Consider the following 17,179-nt stretch of genomic DNA (forward strand, 5'->3'; position numbering starts at 1 on the left):
ACAGACGAACATGTGCACACACACACTATAAGCGATCAGATTAGCATGCATTTCATTTCATTTTTACGCAGTACATCTTATTGCGCCTGTTAAAGTCCAGACAAATAACAACAATGATGATGATAATAGTAATGGGAACGCTTTTATTTTCCGAAAAAAACAAAAAAGAGTACAATATATTGAAATAATATATATGTATATTATATATGTTTCAATATATTTATGACTTTCTATAGTTTCAGACAATCTTATATTATTGCTAACTTGACTAACTTGCACGTGTATGTTTTTCGCTTTTTGTCGACTAACGTGTCTTCTAATATTTCAATTAACGTTTCTTTAATAAACAATTATATTAAAAACAAACAAAGAGGTTTTTTATTTTAAACAGGTTATGTGCCCAGAACGCTTAATAAATTGTTTTGAGAAAAAGTTATTTTGAAAAAAAAGAAAGAGATTGCAATTCGTGACTAAAAGAACTTTTCCAACTATCGTTGAAGCAAGAACATCAATTTTTTTTCCTTCAAAATGGACTCAAAGCTTCAAATAAAACAGTTAAGTTGCGCAGCCGATTGGCCCATTTGGAAACGTCGTGTTCGAGATTTCATGGACTACCGTGAGGGCGCACTTGATGTGATTGATGGGAAGTTGTCAAAACCAGAATTACTAGAAAATCAAACAGAGCAACAGACAAAAGATTTTAAAAATAAATCAGATCTGTTTAGAAAGGCAAACAGTTATGCCAAATCAGTAATTGCGAATGCAGTCACAGAAGATACATACCAAAAGATAATGGACAGGAACACAGCGTTTGAAGTTTGGGAGGAATTAAAAAGAAATTTTGAAGCGTCAACTAAGGACCAACTGTTCCAAGTTTGTAGCAATTTTTTCGATTTCAATTGGATAGCGGATGTAGATGTATCCGGCCAAATTGCAAGATTGAAGACTATGGAACGAATTAAACAGTGGGCTTCAGGCATCGGGAGAAAATAAACTACCAGAGCTGCTATTAGTATGCAAAGCGATGCAGATTCTCCCAAATAGTTTCCAAAACTTCAAATCAAGTTGGCTAATGCTAGGTGAAGAAAAGCAGTTGATAGATGATTTAATCACTCATCTCTGTGCTTTCCAAAGAGAGATAAAGACTTTCGACACAATCGATAAATCATCAAGGCAGAACGCCTTAGTTGTAAATGTTGAAAAGCCAAGTTTCAAAAAATCAAGAGATTTCACTAAAAGGACAAAACCAGTTGGTAACTGCAACTATTGCCATAAACCTGGACACTGGGTTAAGCAATGTAGAAAGTGGGTCAGTGATGGAAGACCTTCTGAAAATTCCAAGAATGTTTCAGCGACACCAAGAAAAGCATATGATGAAACATCAAATGTAGTTTTGTGCACGTCAGCCAGTAATCAAACACTGAGAGACAACACTAAGTGGTATATTGACAATGGAGCAACAAAGCACCTAACGAACAATCCAGATAATTTTGTTACTTTTGAGAAGTTTGTTCTGTTCAAGCTGCAGGAAAAGAAGTTCTTGCTGCTGTGGGTAGAGGCGAAATAAATATGCTGTCAACAGTAAATAACAAACAACAGTATATAAAACTCTCAGATGTTTGGTATGTTCCAAATATAGGTAGAAACCTGTTTTCCATATTAGCCGCACAAGATAAAAATTCAAAAAAACAGCAAGTTTGAATCTTATGGACAACCGAGTGTAAAGAACCGAGTGGTAGTACAAGGGACAAGACAAGTAGATGGTTCCTTGTATGAGGCAAACTTGATTTCATTAACTCCAGATACACCGGCTGAAGTGAATATAATCAGCGAAAATTCAATAGTGCAGCTCTACCATGAACGTTTTGGTCATCAAGATAAACGTCACATAAAGAATGTTATAGAAAAGGAGTTAAACATTAAAGTTCATCTTGACAAGGATTTGTGTGAACCATGTCTCTATGGTAAAGCACATCGGTTAAAATTTGGCAAGAGAAATGCAACCAATAAACTAGGTGAACTACTATCAGCAGATGTTTGTGGTCCTTTCAGTACAGAATCATTTAATAGTAAACGATATTTTGTTGTTTTCAAAGATCATTACAGAAAAATGAGGTTCATTTCTTTTCTTAGACACAAAAATGAAGTGAAACAGGCACTACAAAATATTTTGTCTCAAGCAGCGACTCAAGGTCATAATGTAAAAGAATTTTTGAGTGACAATGGGGGTGAGTTTGACAACGATGAAGTTCGAAACATCCTGCGCAGCCATGAAATCACGCAAAGACTAACAGCACCATATACACCTCAACAAAATGGTGGTAGTGAACGTGAAAACAGAACAATAGTAGAAGTGGCACGCACATTGAAGTACTCAAATCCAGATTTTGAATTTCCAGTCGCTATGTGGGCTGAGTTATGTTCAACTGCAGTATATTTACTTAATCGAACAGGCAAGTCGTCGATTGAAGATAAAAGCCCATTTGAAATTTGGACAGGTAAAAAGCCGAGAATTAACCATTTGAGAATAATTGGCTCTACATGTTTTGTTCACATACCTGATCAAAAACGTCAAAAAATGGATAAGAAAGCCATAAAAGGTTACCTTGTTGGTTACGATGGTGACGAACGCTATCGTATATGGGTCAAAAATCAATATAAAATGATATTCTCAAGAGATGTAGTTTTCCAAGAAAAACCTATGAAATGTACAACATCATTTGAACATCAGACTCAAAAAGATTTTACAACAGATCCTCAAATCAATTGCAAATCAGAAAATGACTCGAGTAGTAGAAATGATGATTCAAAAGAAGAAATTACAGATGACACTGAGAAGATTATAGATAATTCAGTTAAAGTTCAACTCAGAGATAGGTCAAGCTTGCAGAAACTTAAGAAGTTAGATGATTATGTGATGCAGGCTGAGACATATTTATTAGATGTACATGAACCAGATACATACGAAGAAGCCATTCAAAGCAGGGAAAGTAAATATTGGAATGATGCCATGAATAATGAAATTAATTCATTAAACAAAAATAGAACTTGAGAACTGTGTGAGCTACCCAGAGGAGCTAAAGTTATTCCATGTAAATTGGTTTACAAAATAAAAACCTTGCCAGACGGAAGTGTAGATAGATACAAGACAAGACTTGTGGCAAAAGGATTTTCACAACGACAAAATGTAGATTACAATCAGACGTTTAGTCCAGTAGTAAAGTTGACTACAGTTCGCTCTGTACTAAGTATTGCAGCAAGTGAAAAACTGCATCTTCTTCAATTTGATGTATCAACTGCATTCCTGTATGGTGAACTTGATGAAGTGATCCACATCAAACAACCAGAAGGATATAATGATGGCTCAAATAAAGTTTGTCGATTGCTCAAAAGTCTGTATGGTCTAAAGCAAGCACTTCGTTGTTGGAATCAATGCTTCGGCAAGTTTCTTTTTGAATGTGGCTTTAAGTCGAGTGAAGCAGATCCATGTCTGTATGTTAAAAAACAGAATGAAAACATTATGATGTTAGCATTGTATGTTGATGATGGACTGCTAGCAACACAGAAGATTTAGATCTATTCATTAGAAAATTGAAGCTGAAATTTCAGGTTACAGTTAAACCTGCAACATATTTTCTAGGTCTTCAAATAGAAACTTTATTGGATGGAAGCATAAAAGTTTGTCAATCTGGTTATGCAAGGAAAATTCTTAAACTTTTCAGATTTGAAGAATGTAAACCAGTTCACACCCCAATGCTTAAAGAAAATGATAATAATCAATCAAACATAGCAGGTTCAGAATACCCTTTTCGACAACTAGTTGGAGCATTAATGTACCTGATGTTAGGTACAAGGCCAGACATTGCGTACAGCATTAGCTATTTATCACGCTCCCTCGAGAACCCAACACCAGGAGATATAATAAAAGCAAAACGAGTGCTTAGATACTTAGCAGGAACGATCGATCAGAGCATTGTGTACAGATCAGACAGTACAAAAAGAGTTTTACAGTGTTTCAGTGATTCAGATTTTGGAGGTTGTAGAAAGACTGGACGTTCGACCACAGGTATTGCAGTGATATATGCAGGAGGCATAATATCATGGATTAGTCAACGACAGGCCATAGATGCAACATCTACAACAGAGGCTGAGATCATCTCTGCGACAGAGGCTGTCAAAGAAATAATTTGGCTTCAAAGATTATTCAAATCATTACAGGTTGATTTGAAAGATGTGCCAATCTTGCAAGTTGACAACAGTGCTGCAGTCAAATTAGCTCAGAACCCACAATTTCATCGGCGAACAAAACACATTGACTTGAAGAACTTTTTTATTAGAGAAAAAATTCAAGATGGAACGGTTGATATCACACAAATTTCAACAAGTCGCTGATGTGATGACAAAGCCACTGGACAGAGTCAGACTGAAACTCCTGTGTGGACATATGGGACTAATGTCATAAAATGTTTTGAAACAAGGGAAAGTATTGAAATAATATATATGTATATTATATATGTTTCAATATATTTATGACTTTCCATAGTTTCAGACAATCCTATATTATTGCTAACTTGACTAACTTGCACGTGTATGCTTTTCGCTTTTTGTCGACTGACGTGTCTTCTAATATTTCAATTAACGTTTCTTTAATAAACAATTATATTAAAAACAAACAAAGAGGTTTTTATTTTTTTTTTTAAACACAATATTAGTATAAAAATAAAGTACATTATGAATTAAAATGATAATCTACATTACTTGCTATAAAACAAATGGGTGCAAAGAGAAATAAAAACGGTATTAAATTGAAATAAAATTGCGTTTCTGTCATAGTAAATAGCATACGATGACGATATAGCTGAATTAAACTGTTAAAAAATTGAAGAGTCCGTGGAAAATTAATTAATGACAATTTAAAAGGTTTAAATAGACCCAAAGGTGAAATTTCAAATGTATTAATTATTAATTTTGAATGTTTCAAATGCTCGATCAAGTTATTTTTTTTATCCGTTTATTTTTCAAACATTAAAAAAAATAATTTTGAAAAAAAGGGTCCAGCATAACCACGAGTGTTTTTTCAGCCAACCCCAAAAGCATCCATTCCATACATTTAAAGTCACATATTCAATTGATCACACACAAAAAAAGTAATAACGGAAATAGTTATGATCAAACATTATTGTGCAGGTTTACCTTGTATTTTGATGTTTTGTATTCTTCTGATTTAGAGAAGTTTGACTCGTGGCAGACAGTTAACTCCAGTATTTTGATGATGTCGCCTTGAAGAAGAGCAATGTCGGGACGAAGAGTTTTGAAGAGAGATGATACTGGGCGATATTTGTTGCAATTTGAGTCTGCATAAATCGAGACATCAACATCTGCGAACGATTCAATCTTCTCCAAAATTATGGATAGTATTTTGTTGTGCCGCATCGTGTATCTTTTTAAGATCTCTATCGAATCACAATTTGATAATACATGCTTGTTAGTTTGGCGAGCATTGCATAGTGGACACAAGGCCAATAATAATAATAATATGAGAACATCTTTTTATTTTAAGACATACATTGTAATTATATAGTTAAAGTAAAAAAACTTATAATGTTAATTACATAGATAATCTGCGATGCTCGCCATACATTTTAAATGGGCACAAAGAGAAATAGAAGCAGCCTTAAATCATGTTCAAATCGTGTTCCTATCGGAATTAATTAAACTTCTATGAAAAGGGTCAGACCAAATAAAATTAATTAATGATAGTTTAAAATATTTAAAAAAACCTAGCGAGGAAATTTCAAATGTATTTATTATAATATTTGAGTTTTTCAGTTCGTCTATCAAATTGTTATTAAGATTTTGAAAGTATTTTGATGTTTTATATTCTTTAGATTTAGAAAAGTTAGATTCATGGCAAACTGTTAATTCTAGTATTTCGATAGTATCACCAATAATAATAATAATAGTAGTAGTAGTAGTAGTAGATCCATTCGTGAATGGATCTTCCATAAAGATAACACCAACTCTTCGAACACTCTGCCCAGTGCCAAGACATGCATCTGCAATGAAAGATGTTAACAACACCGAAAAAACAGCGGCGTCAGCAGATCAGATATCTGACTAACTGATTTTCCTGAAAATAAACAGAATAATGATGAAATATTTGAAGAAATCTAACCTGAATATTTCACCGTTGATCAGCTTAGGTCCTTGTTGCAATGTAAACTCATACATACAATTTTCTCCTCCTTCGAAAATTCTCGAAAGTGTTCTGTTAATTAATTTTTTAATTTAATTAGTTAATATTATTTCATACTCGTGATATTACTTTGATTTTTGTTACTATTATATAATGTTTTAGACAATTGCAGAAACGTTGTAAAATTTTTATTTTCCAATTTGAAATAATCATTTGAAATTTTTTATTTCTTTGCTATGACATTCACTCAATTACATTTTAATTAAGGTGGTCTGCACAAGTTATTTTTCTTTTAGATCTCCTGGTGATTTTCTTATTTACCAAATAAATGACTGGAAATAAAAAATAAAAAAAAATAATGGGCGAAGAACATATGACCATATCTAAATAAAATAGAGTGTTGTTATAACATTATTCTATATGATGACTTTTCAAGGCTCCTGAAGAACACAAATAATAATAAGCTCTGATTCAAAAAAATAAATAAACCCACACATACATACGAAAATAAACACGCACACATGAAAACACAAACATAGTCACACATGTATAAACAAGCATTTGCACACGAACAAACATGTACTATAATAATAATAATCAAGCTATCTACATACGAGTTGTAGTAATAGTAGTTGTAATAATTGTATTTATTAAGTGTGAAAACATTTGACACAATATATGGAATAACATAAATATTCTATAAATATATAACTGATTTGATGTTAATTTAATCTTTTCTTTCGCGATACTTAAGAAAGTTTGTGAAGTTCTCAGCATAACTGATTTATCCAATCATTAAAAAATAAGAAGACTTCGTTCAGGTTAGCTTGGCCTATGTTCACTGAAATTACATTACAAAAATATTTATTTCAATTACAAAATTAAACATATCCAGATATGAATTAAGCTGTTTTAAGGTTTTTCGCAAATTTTTGACTCAATATTTTTTTATTGTTCAAATTCTGTGCTAATGATTTGAGCTACAAGAATGTTTAGAAAAATTACAGCTACCGATTTGAATGCATAAGAAAGTTATAACCTGAGGTGACTGTATGACTATATAGTGATATATAAAGTGACTGAAACAATATTATCTAGGAAACAATCTTTTTAACATTTATTTGCTCTTGCTAATTTTTTTTAACTTTTTTCTTGTTAAAATTTTTTATAGAAATTTTGAGATTTTTTTTTAAAAATATTAACTCATAACTCACTATAACAGAAAATTAAATTCGCATTTGCAGTTACTTAAAAATATTTACCAGTGATATATGATTTTTTAAATACATGCAGGTAGATGGCCACATCACGCGATGAGATTATTCACACCTCTTTCAATAATAATGCAATTCTATTTTTACTTTCACACGCGTAAGAATTTTTGGAGTATGTTACAGGTATATTTTAAGTATATTAAAAATATTAGTATGTAAGTATATTACAAATATATGGAGTATATTTCAAGATAGTTCTTGCACTGTGTGGAGAATTGCAGACTTTATAATTGACGTCTGTGCGGTAAACCATGGATGTCTGATGTCTTAATATACCTACTATCTCATAATAAAAATGTATCGGCCAGTCGTCAGTCACCTTATAATGACTTATTGTTTAATTTAAAATAAGACTACCAAAATATCAATCAATCAACCAACCAGCCAATCAATCAATCAATGATACATCTATCTGTCTGCCCGTGTGTCCTACCTACCTACCTACCTACCTACCTACCTACCTACCTACCTTCCTTCCTTCCTACCTACCTACCTACCTAATAATCTAATTTCTACAATTTCAAATGGGCTGAACCTAAAAACTCGCAAGAACAAATAATTACAAAGAAGTACAAAAATAATGTAATTAATTGTTTTGATGTGATAAAAAAATGATTACATGCAAGATGAAATAAACATAATACATCAAACTCATTTCATATCTGTATTGATAAACGTGATGCAAATTTCTGGAATCTGGCATTGCAATGTTTTAGAGAATACAGTTTCAAAAAGAAACCTATAAATTGGTAATAAGTATTTTTAAAAATGATTATGACAACTTAACAGATACTACTTAAAATCACAATACTACAAGTGAGTTTTTTAATCTTTTAAAATCACATTCAAAAAAAGTGAATAAAAATATTATTTCGTTGATGCATATAAATGCAAGAAGCCTAAAAAAAACCTGTACCACAAAGTGCCTTCACTCAACGTTCTATTGAACCAGTGTTTCAATTCATTTAAGGTCATTATATCAGAAACATGACTGAAAGAAAGTAGGGTACTGCCAATTTAATCAATTTTAAAAATTAATTTTAAAAATGGACATAAAAAAGAAAGAAGGTGTAGGATTTTTGTCAGAAGTGATTTAAACTTTGATATTTCTGATGATATGATATTTGGGGATAATTTGCAGAAAAACAATTATAGTTTTTTTTACGAACTCATCTCGTTCATTTGAAAGTGTAGTCTTCACCACAGATTTTTTGACTATCTGCCCAAATTTGCAATTTCCCATGTTTCAAATCTAACGAAATTATCCTTAAAAATATTCATAATAATACAAAAATCGTTCGGATTAAAACGATTCCTAAAAACACAAAACTGGCACAAAACACAAAAACGTTCGATTTCATTAATATTGCCTTTGTCAAAAATATTAGAAAAACTCATGAGATAAGTAGAAACACCGTTCACCAGGTACTTTCAACTAGAAAAAAGGAAAGGATTAAGAGGTCACAGATACAAGCTCTTCAAGTAGACAGAAAATCCAATAAATCAAAAAATTTTCAGCAGCAGGCTGGTAAACGAGTGGAACGAGTTGAGCGACAAAGTTGTATCAGTGGATTCAATCAACAATTTTAAAATGAAGCTATGAGAGTTGGGATACTAGAACATATATTTTGTAAGTGTTCTTACAGAGATGCTAGCCTACTGAACCACTTTAAACTTTTTTTATTATTATAAAGTAAAAGTAAACTGAATTAATTTAAAAATTATAAATAGTGGTTTCTGATTTTCTCACTAAGAAAGTTTAAAATTTGTTAAAAAAAATTGAAGAAAAGATTTATAAATTGATGAATGAAGCCGAAGGGTCGGTTCTTAATCCATCTCCTGTTTTTCCAACTTCAGGAGCCACTGCTGACAAATCCCATTTTGTGACGATCAATACGCTTCCGTTTCATTCGACAGGACAGAATAAACAGTTTCAGAATTTACACAAAAATGATAAAATTATGACACTGAGAGTTTTTCTGATTTCTCGAAGACTTTTGATGGCATCACGAAAAACTGTTAAACAAATTTCATCACTACGGAATAAAGTACGCTTTTTCTCATTACAATATTTTATTTTAGTTTATGTATAAATCTCAATCTAAATTATTTCCTAAGTATTTATCAAATATATTAATTGAACCTAAACGCCCCGATTTAAGATCATCTTTTTGTTCTCGCTTTTTCTTAACTCGTGTTAAACACTCTTTTGCCGAATCTGCTTTTGCTTTTTTTGGTCTTTTTCTCTAGAACTCTCTACCTACTTCTCTAACTAATTCTCCATCACTTGCGAAGTTCAGAGCGTATCTCAAGACTCATCTGTTTGCAAAATTCATTGAGGAGCTCTGTTGAACATCGCGGAAATAGTGCTTTATAAGCTAATTGATCGATTGATTGATTGACTGATTGATTTTTGTAATATTTTTGTTTTATCATATATTCTAATAGACTTTAAAATTATTTCAGCAGTTAACATTAATTATTCTATATTAGTGTCATAAAAAACACTATAGTTTATTTCGTACAAGGTATTTACTAATATATCTTAAAAAGATTTTTAGTGTTCATCTATAGCACCAAAAACTATTGTTCGAAATTTTTTGGGGAACGCTGTTTTGCATCGTAATATTGGCCGCTTAATGTTATGTATTGTTGTTTTCCTATACAAGTTATTCTATTTATATTGATGTAAACAATTTACGGTCAACATTAAGTTGACTTGCATGTGGGTCGAGTTGGAGGGGGTTGGCTTAAATGGGGTTGAGTTAAATAGGGTTGGCTAGCCATGGAACCGTTCAAGCATCATAGGCATTACTGAATTTCGAACGTAAAAATCTGTGTGTATATTTTGATTTCTTACTGATTTTAACTGCACTTTTCGCAGGATCGCTAGCAACTTCATTAACGATTAAAAACAAATAACAAGTGATGTCCGAGATAAGTAGAAAGTAAAAGTAAACTAGATTAATTTAAAAATTGTCAACGGTGGTTTCTGATTTTCTCGCTAATAAAGTTCGATAATGGTTTGTTAAAAAAAGTTTGAAGAAAAGATTTATAAATTGATGGATGAGGCCGAAGGTTCGGTTCTTAATCCATCTCCTGTTTTTCCAACTTCAGGAGCCACTGTTGACAAATCCCATTTTAAACATATCAGACACACAGAAAGAGCATTTGAAGCACTGAATGCTTTAAGAAAGTTAGTCAACTTTATAATAAATTATTTTCAATCAGCAAATAAATTTTTGCAAATTTAAATTAAAAAATGAAAAAAAAAATTTTTTACTAAAGTTTAAAAAATTTCTGTTTAATATAATAAATTATAATATATATGATATATTATAAATGAATTATATGAGTCATTGTAAATTATTATTTTTTATTATTTTTAAAAAAATCAGAATATGACTGTTACTGAGTATGCAAGGCAATAATATAAAATTATAAATAAAATGATAATGAAAATAAATAACATAGAATTATGTTATAGTTAAGTGTATTGTATAACATATATATATATTATGTAGTATTTTTATAAATTCTACCTAATTGTTGGCATTTAATCAATTTAAAGTTTGTCTTTTCAATTTTCTTTACTAGAATTTTTTGGAAACTGTTCAATTTATTAAAAATAAACTTATCCAAGTTCATCATTATTTTTGTAGATTTAAATGGTATTCTGTATTCAGTGGCGTAGCGACTATAAAATTCAACCTGGGCTAATTTTTTATTAACGCCCCTTGACCAAAAAATTTCAATTTCTAATTTAATCAATCTAAAACTAAGTTATATATATTCAATTTTTTAAATTGCAATAAACATGCTAACAATAAAAAAAAGCAAATTATACAAATATATTAACTCTGATCATCTAAAAAAAGTGAATTGTCAAAAATTGGTAACAAAAGTCATGCTTACAAACATGAAAAAGAAGCAAGTTACACAAATATATTAATTCTATTTATTTAAACAGTGAAATGCAACAACAAATGGTGATAAGTTTCATTAGATGTCAACTTTTCTGGCTTTTGCTGAAGCGAACTCGTTGATTATCTCTTCAAAATTTAAACTATTGATTTCATTTTCTTGAATACTCAGCAATGCCAAGTCGCACATTTGCATATTCTGATTGTTTATTCATTTATTATAACATATATTATGTTGAGCATAACTTTCTTATTTTTGCAGACAAAATTTATTATGTGATGTGACGTTAGTGGCAGGGAATGTTTCGTTAGCAGCTCACAAGGTGGTGCTGGCAGCTTGCAGCTCATACTTCAAGGCAATGTTCACTTGCAGACTCAGTGAGTCAACTGCAGACAAGATAGATCTGAGGTTGCTAGATAGCACTGCTTTAGAGATCCTTGTAGATTTTATGTACACATCTGAATTGTATATTACGGAAGAAAATGTCCAGGTTCTAGCTCTTTCTTGGTTTATATATATAATGTGAAGGAGAGTCAGTGATTTTTACTTTTTTTGAAATAGATTTTATTTTTATTAATTATTTTTTACGCCTAAATCCAATTTTTTCAATATTTTGACTAAGAATCTAGTTTTTAAAAATTTGCTTTGGCTTAAAATTTTATTAAGTGAGTTTTATAATTTTCTATTCATAGGTTTCGTTTTACAACTGCTTTAGTACAGTAAAAACAAATGTGAATATTTTTTTTGATTTTGAAGGCATTGCTGCCAGGAGCGAACATCTTACAATTGTTCGAGGTGAAAGATGCCTGCTGTGACTTCCTACAATCACAACTTCATCCTTCAAACTGCATTGGCATTCGATCGTTTGCTGATCTGCACGCCTGCGCCGATCTTGCCTACTACGCCCATTTATATACGCAACAGCATTTTGTGTAAGTTCACTTTTCTTCAAAAATTATTAAAATTTTTCATTTAATTTTTTCTCCAAATGGTTTATGAACAATTACAAATATTATTTCATCTCTTTCATACCAACTTTGCTGCCCTAAGTCAAAAAATGCATAAATTTGTCAGGAATAATTGTTCTCTATTTTTTAAATTTTCTGGTTTTGATTTTAGTCTTATAAACTACATTTTCTGTTATAATCTTGCTAGTGTGGATGTGTAATTTTATGGTTTTCAATGAGTTGCATATTAATTGACATAAAATATAAAGATTGTAGTCATTGTCCTGAACCTTATCAACTGCCTTATAGACTATTACAGAAATTTATCTGAAAATAACATGAATTAACATTAATTCATCCAAGATAAATGTCTTAACTTTAAATTTTATTGATAGATCAGCCTCCTCAACATTATCAATGCTAAATAAGAATTAGACAGTGCCCATATATTTTCATCGTAATCATGATTCAGAGAAGTAGCAATACAGGATGAGTTCTTGAACCTGCCTCTACCTCAGATGATCAAGTTGATATCAGATGATCGCTTGTTGGTTCAATCTGAGGAACAAGTATTTGTTCAAAGCATTCATCCAATTTTATACCAAAATAGACACAGAAACATGTTGTTACCATGTGGCTTGATGATATCATATTGTTGTATTGGTGATAGATTTTGTTATCATTTCGTTTTAAAAATTGTAGTGTACTAATTATGTTGTGTGTTAATTGTTTTTAGAAACATTGTTTCTTAGAAGCAGTTTAATTAAGCAACTTAGAATTGAACTCATAGAATTTTTGTGAATATGACTTCTATAGATTTTTGAGAATATGAGTTTTATAGAATTTTTGAGAATATGACTGCCATAAATGATTCAAAATTGAATGGTAATTTATGTTGTTTTTTAAGCCCATTTTATTTTAGACTGTTTTTTTTACAATCAAAAAATTATTTTACTGATGAGAAACCAGTGTAGTTGCCAAAAATAACTTCAACCTAGTTTTTCTCTTGTTACAACATTAATTCAAATTTTTGTTGTTGAGGTGTACGAAGCAGTCATATCATGGACAATGTACGACTTTTCCAACAGGCAAAAACATATTGATCAATTGATCGAATACATCAGGCTAGTTTGAACAAATTTCTATCAGTGCAATCAGTTTTTTTCAATATTGTCGTCATTTTAATTTCAAGCCATAAGTACTGTTTTATACTTGTTTGATAATTGTTTGATCTCAAATGTTCCATATCGTTTTTGAAAAGTTTTGAAGAATAATATTAATTTATTGCTTTCAATTGTATTTTTATTTAAATTTTTGAATTTGTTTGATTTTTTGAAAACCCAGAGTATAAACATAGAGACTTGAGATTGTTCCTAAAGAAGCTTGAGTGTGAATAGATAGATAAGTTAGCTTTTTTTGTCACAGCAAATGAAAACAATGGTAATTCTAAACAGAATGAATTTGGATTCAAGTTATAAATGTTGCAAATGTTGAATAAAAGAAGAAGATGAATATAACAAGACCATAATGTTTGATGGTTTTGACTATCTTTTTATTTATTGAATATATCGAGGTCATCGTATTTTCTTAGATTGGAAGAAATTTGCATGACACAACTTAGCCTTTATATGGCGAGTGTTTCATGAAAAAAATGAATTAATCCATTATTAGTCAATACGCTTGAATAATAATAAAACATTTAGGTTTAAACTTGAAAATTAACGTTTTTTCGTTAACCAGACTGCCGTTGTTGTCTCAAGATTTCTTGGTACAAAGAGTGGAGGATGAACCGTTGATAAAAAATTGTTCAAGGTGCAAAGATTTCCTAATAGAAGCAATGAAGTACCATCTGTTAAAACCTGAGCAGAAACTTTTGTATATCACGCCCAGAACAAAACCCCGGTCCCCTGCTGGTCTTCCAAAAGTCATCGTCACAAGTTTTTTCATCATTTTTAAATACCCATTAATCTTGCTCTGATATCATTGTTCATAAACGATGCATTATTTATTTTGATTAAGAAAGCAATTTAGATAATATCATAATGCAACAAATATTTTAAAACATTTAGATAAGTTATCGTGAATAACACTATGATAAGATTAATATTTGAATCAAATTAACGCGTTGCCAATTACTCTAGTAATTTACTTCCAGATGATGTTAGTGATTGGAGGACAAGCACCTAAAGCCATAAAGAGCGTTGAATGTTATGATTTTAAGGAGAACAAGTGGCACCAGGTGTCTGACATGCCTTCAAGGAGATGTAGATGTGGTTAGCTTATGAATTTTTGTTTAATTATTAGTAATTGTTATTTATATTCTGTTTAAAATTATTATAAGAAATTTTTTAAACCCAAAGGTGTAGCAGTGCTTGGCGGCCTTGTGTATGCAATAGGAGGCTTCAATGGTTCGTTGCGGGTTCGAACAGTTGATGTCTACGAGCCCATCAAGGACGTGTGGACCCCTCTGATCAGCATGGAAGCTCGAAGGTCCACCCTGGGTGCTGCCGTGCTCAATGGCTTGATATATGCTGTTGGAGGATTTGATGGCTCCTCAGGTTTTCTGTCCTCTCCTACTTTTCATCTCATTATTTTCAAAGTTCCGTTTTTTGTCTGCTTGAGAATGTTTTGGCTTTATATTCAGATAAATTTTGAATAATTTATAATATATATGTACTTGTTATTGGTTGCGTTTGTGGGTAAAAAGTCATTTTAATGAAAATAACATAATAAATCTGGTATATGAAAAGTTTAAAAAGTACTAAGTAAGTGGTGCAATGTGATGAATTGATATGCGGCTGTTGGTTACTATATTTTATTGTAAGATGAACTTCTAAATTTGTAGTTCAAAAGAAAGCTATACACAGAAGATAGGATATATGCGCTTGAATACTTGTGTACGCTGTATACATATGTATTTTATTAATTTACTTCTTCAATATATTTTAAAATCATGTTGCAATGGCATCCCTTTTTTTACTCTCTAAACTTTAATTTTGTAAATTGTAAAACTCACTAATATCAAATTATTTCTAAAATATTTATTATAAATAAATAAATATATATATGTATATATATATATATGTATATATTATTATTATTAGATTATATATATATATATATATATATATATATATATATATATATAATTACTCATAACAACAGTAATTAATTTGTCCAGCAAAGAATAATTATGCTTTTGAATGTTTGTTTCGTTGGTGCAGATGTAAATTGTGCTTTTTGCATTTCCTATGTTTGCACAACTCCAGGTTTGAGCAGTGCTGAATGTTTTGATCCTCGAACAAATGAATGGCGCTACATAGCCAGCATGAGTCTCAGGAGAAGTAGTGTCGGCGTTGGTGTGCTTGGAGGTTGGTGTAGTGTGGTGGTGTCTGGTTGCTTGGAGGTTGGTGTGGTGGTGTCTGGTTGCTTGGAGGTTGGTGTGGTGGTGTCTGGTTGCTTGGAGGTTGGTGTGGTGGTGTCTGGTTGCTTGGAGGTTGGTCTGGTGGTGTCTGGTTGCTTGGAGGTTGGTCTGGTGGTGCTGGCTTGATTGTTAGATCTTATGACAAATTCGCTGATTGTGGTTTTTTGTACATCCTGTTAAGTAAAATCCAGTAGATGATATGATTTGTGTGTCATTTATTAGAAAATGTAATCTAGATATAATTTTGATGTCTAGCGTTGATTAGGAATTTATTACAGTCAACAAGCATTAGCGAAGAAAACCTGATCAAACATACCTAGGTTTGTTGTTTGCTGTTGGTGGTTATGATGGAGCCAGTCGACATTGTTTGAGTAGTGTGGAGGCTTACTCTGCCACTGGAGACAAGTGGTTGCCTGTGCCAGACATGACGTGCAGACGGAGTGGAGCAGGTTCATCTAGCTGTTCATTTTGATCCACTATTCTACCTCATATTTTTCAATAAATTTTTACTTTTGCAATGTTCCTTTTAATTTATTCAGAAACATTTTGTATTAGAATTTGAATGTGCTCCAACATGCCTGGCAGGTGTTGGTACGATGGATGGATTGTTGTATGCAGTGGGAGGACATGATGGTCCTTTCGTGAGGAAGAGTGTAGAATGTTACAACCCTGAAACAAAATGCTGGAGCCTGGTAGCCAGCATGCACATGTGTCGAAGGAATGCAGGTCTATTTATTATTGTAACATCAACTTCACCAATGCACAGTGCAACCACTTGCATGACATTCAGTATATAAAAATATGTAGGTGTGGTGACGTACAACAATATGTTATACGTCGTTGGAGGTGACGATGGGATGAGCAATTTGTCGTCTGTTGAATGCTACTGTCCCAAATCTGATGCTTGGACATTGCTTCCACACACCATGCATCTTGGTCGAAGTTATGCGGGAGTCTGCATCATAGACAGGCCGATGTGATGTATCATCAGTCAGTGATTCGGTCCAGTGGGTCAGTTTACCTGCATTCTAGGAACTTGAATGTCTTTGTTAAGAAAAATCGTGAAAGCTCTTCAAATTTTCAAAGTTTTCCAACGCGTTGGCATTTTTCACTATTCATGAATTTTTAAATTATTTCAGTTTAAGATTTCAGCAAGGTTATTTTTTTGCATTCAAAACGTCAATATGACTCAACGACATTTTTATATAGATCTTCCAACTCAACATTTATGCGCTGTGTACAAATTTTTGAAACGAATGAATTAATTAATTTTTAAGCATTTTTTTTATTTTATTTTTCATTTGAACTGCGAGAACATTTTAAAATTATCCTCGACCACTGCTGAATTTGAAATAACGTAACTGATGTTAGTTATCGTCATTTTATGAGGGTGAATGTATGAAAGGTAATTTAA

General features: G+C 31.6%; 1 protein-coding gene across 1 annotated transcript; it reads left to right on the forward strand.

Moving 5' to 3' along the window:
- Nucleotides 1-9,272: 9,272 nt before the first annotated feature.
- On the forward strand, nt 9,273-16,745 carry HELRODRAFT_155962 (hypothetical protein; the record flags this gene model as incomplete). Its single annotated transcript, XM_009024840.1, has 13 exons — nt 9,273-9,289; nt 11,656-11,884; nt 12,151-12,326; nt 12,814-12,910; nt 13,383-13,469; nt 13,686; nt 14,045-14,265; nt 14,497-14,614; nt 14,702-14,899; nt 15,611-15,712; nt 16,086-16,214; nt 16,351-16,491; nt 16,573-16,745. The coding sequence occupies 13 exons, from the start codon at nt 9,273-9,275 to the stop codon at nt 16,743-16,745; spliced, it is 1,689 nt and encodes a 562-aa protein (XP_009023088.1).
- Between the last annotated feature and the right edge of the window lie 434 nt (nt 16,746-17,179).

Source organism: Helobdella robusta (assembly GCF_000326865.2).
Source record: "Helobdella robusta unplaced genomic scaffold HELROscaffold_4, whole genome shotgun sequence".
NCBI classification, from domain to species: domain Eukaryota; kingdom Metazoa; phylum Annelida; class Clitellata; order Rhynchobdellida; family Glossiphoniidae; genus Helobdella; species Helobdella robusta.